This window comes from Oncorhynchus gorbuscha, linkage group LG02, assembly GCF_021184085.1.
Source record: "Oncorhynchus gorbuscha isolate QuinsamMale2020 ecotype Even-year linkage group LG02, OgorEven_v1.0, whole genome shotgun sequence".
Taxonomy (NCBI): domain Eukaryota; kingdom Metazoa; phylum Chordata; class Actinopteri; order Salmoniformes; family Salmonidae; genus Oncorhynchus; species Oncorhynchus gorbuscha.
The window spans coordinates 1,858,638-1,861,770 of record NC_060174.1 but is presented as its reverse complement, the minus strand read 5'-3'; the positions used below and the strand labels follow the sequence as shown (position 1 = coordinate 1,861,770).

The window sequence follows — 3,133 nt, the reverse complement described above, 5'->3', positions numbered from 1 at the left end:
GTTAGGTTAATACGATAATGCCGATTGGTCTGTCAGGGTTAGGTTTAGGTGATTTTTTTTATTTTACCTTTATTTTACTAGGCAAGTCAGTTAAGAACAAAGTCTTATTGTCAATGACGGCCTAGGAACAGTGGGTTTAACTGCCTGTTCAGGGGCAGAACGACAGATTTGTACCTTGTCAGCTCTGGGATTTGAACTTGCAACCTTCCGGTTACTAGTCCAATGCTCTAACCACTAGGCTACCCTGCCGCCCATGCTGATTGGTCTGTCAGGGTTAGGTTAATACGATAATGCCGATTGGTCTGTCAGGGTTAGGTTAATACGATAATGTCGATTGGTCCGTCAGGGTTAGGTTAATACGATAATGCTGATTGGTCTGTCAGGGTTAGGTTAATACAACAATGCTGATTGGTCTGTCAGGGTTAGGTTAATACGATAATGCTGATTGGTCTGTCAGGGGTAGGTTAATACAATAATGCTGATTGGTCTGTCAGGGTTAGGTTAATACGATAATGCCGATTGGTCTGTCAGGGTTAGGTTAATACGATAATGCCGATTGGTCTGTCAGGGTTAGGTTATGGTGATAATGCTGTTGGGCTGTCTGGGTTTTGTTTCAGCCTCCAACCAACAATGCCTCCGTCCCCGAAGCCGGCCAGAGCAGAGTCCAGACCAACGTTATCCCCATCCACTGTCAGAACAAGGTACGCCTCGCACGGGACTGGGAAGCATATCATATAGACGACATCCAAAATGGCACCCTTTCCCCTATATAGTGCACTGTCATTTTGACCAGGGCCAATAGGGTTCTGGTCAAAAGGGTGCCATTTCTGATACAACCATACAATGAACTTGTTGTTCCCTTACATCACGCTGTCAGGGATAAATGCTATGCTTGTTCTCTGCATGTGCTTTTTAGTCCTGCTAGATTTAGGCTATATTCAATTGTAATATAGAACTAGTTTATACCTTAGGAAAAAGATCCAACACTGTGATGTCATTCTCCACAGAGAGAGGAGGATGCTAGCAAGATTGGTGAGATCAAGTACTACGGCATGGGCATGGGGTTCCCCCTCCAGTACTACCCCTACTATGGCAAGCTGCTGCACCCCGATTACCTACAGCCTCTGGTGGCCATCCAGTTTACCAACCTCACCTTCAACGAGGAGCTGCGTCTTGAGTGCAAAGTGTACGGAGCGAACATTGACTACAGCGAGAAAGATCGCTACCAAGGACGATTTGATGTTAAGTTCACCATCACCAATTCATGACCTCAGAAAAACACACTGTTATCCTCCCACATTTCAAAACAAGATGATTTAGAAAAAAAAAAATTAGTTATATTAAAAAACACGACTAGTCTTGGAACAAACTTTCATAATATACGGGACCTAGAGTCAATCTGTGTACATCACACTGGCTTTTCTGCATAATGTCTAGGGTTAGAATGTACTTTACAGGAAGAGTAGCACTAAGCAACATATTTATTCTACTGTAAATGACAAGTCCCTGAGTCATGGGACATGTTCATCTCTTACTGTAAATTGCAATTCCACTACTGATATGTAGCGAGCAGTGTTTCTGTCTGTCCCCTTAAGTATTCTGCCTAACGTGGTTTCTATATATATGTTTGGAGTGTCCAGTACAGTAGTGGCATACAGTGGTCCTTTCCAAGCCATGTTGTAATTTCTGTTGTCTTATGTCAGTAAGCTTTAGTGGTCCAAGGTGTGTTTGTGTTTTAATGTGAGTGTGTGGATATGTGTTAATGTGCTCTTACTAACTGAAAATACTGGCATGGTACGCTCTGATCTCCAAGTCTGTCAGTAAACGGATGCACTCCCTGGAATGATTTTCCTGTGTCTTTTTGACTTGATTGTGGGACAATATTTCTACATTACTCTTTTTCTTTTTGCATCAACTTTAATATGGGACAGAGGGTTTAATGAAATGTCTTGTTTGATACTCCTCTCTCTATGTTCAATGCTTCTCCTCCTCCTCTCTATGTTCAATGCTTCTCCTCCTCTCTCTATGTTCAATGCTTCTCCTCCTCTCTATGTTCAATGCTTCTCCTCCTCCTCCTCTCTATGTTCAATGCTTCTCCTCCTCTATGTTCAATGCTTCTCCTCTCTCTATGTTCAATGCTTCTCCTCCTCCTCTCTCTGTTCAATGCTTCTCCTCTCTCTATGTTCAATGCTTCTCCTCCTCCTCTCTCTGTTCAATGCTTTTCCTCTCTCTGTTCAATGCTTCTCCTCCTCCTCCTCTCTATGTTCAATGCTTCTCCTCTGCCTCCTCTCTATGTTCAATGCTTCTCCTCCTCCTCTCTCTATGTTCAATGCTTCTCCTCCTCCTCCTCTCTCTGTTCAATGCTTCTCCTCCTCCTCTCTATGTTCAATGCTTCTCCTCCTCCTCCTCTCTATGTTCAATGCTTCTCCTCCTCCTCTCTATGTTCAATGCTTCTCCTCCTCCTCTCTATGTTCAATGCTTCTCCTCCTCCTCCTCTCTATGTTCAATGCTTCTCCTCCTCCTCTCTATGTTCAATGCTTCTCCTCCTCCTCCTCTATGTTCAATGCTTCTCCTCTCTCTCTGTTCAATGCTTCTCCTCTCTCTGTTCAATGCTTCTCACTCCTCCTCCTCTCTGTGTGCTCCTCCTCCTCTCTATGTTCATTGCTTCTCCCTCCTCACTATTTTCAATGCTTCTCCCTCCTCTCTCTGTTCCAATGCTTCTCCTCTCTGTTCAATGCTTCTCCTCCTCCTCTCTATGTTCCAGTAGCTATATATATAAGCCTCTATGTTCAGTGTTTCTCCCCTCCTCTCTATTTTCAATGCTTCTCTCCTCTCTCTATGTTTGACCTTCTTCTCTCCTCTCTCTATGTTCAATGCTTCTTCTCCCTCTATGTTCCAGTAATAGCTACTCCCTCTATGTTCAATGCTTCTTCTCCCTCTATGTTCAATGCTTCTTCTCCCCTCTATGTTCAATGCTTCTCCTCCTCCGCCTCCTTTCTATGTTCAATGCTTCTCCTCCTCCTCTATGTTCAATGCTTCTCCTCCTCCTCTCTATGTTCAATGTTTCTCCCCTCCTCTATTTTCAATGCTTCTCCCCTCCTCTCTATTTTCAATGCTTCTCCCCTCCTCTCTA

The 3,133-nt window shown here is 43.8% G+C and overlaps 1 protein-coding gene across 1 annotated transcript in view; it reads left to right on the top strand.

Moving 5' to 3' along the window:
• LOC123995367 (sodium/potassium-transporting ATPase subunit beta-233-like) overlaps nucleotides 1-1,975 on the top strand; it is a 12,234-nt gene extending 10,259 nt beyond the window's left edge. Inside the window, exons 2-3 of the mRNA XM_046298924.1 lie at nucleotides 618-701; nucleotides 1,008-1,975. Of these exons, the coding sequence (XP_046154880.1) occupies nucleotides 618-701; nucleotides 1,008-1,268 (345 nt within the window). The 3' untranslated portion in view covers nucleotides 1,269-1,975. The remainder of the gene's footprint in view (nucleotides 1-617; nucleotides 702-1,007) is intronic.
• The last annotated feature ends 1,158 nt before the right edge of the window (nucleotides 1,976-3,133 follow it).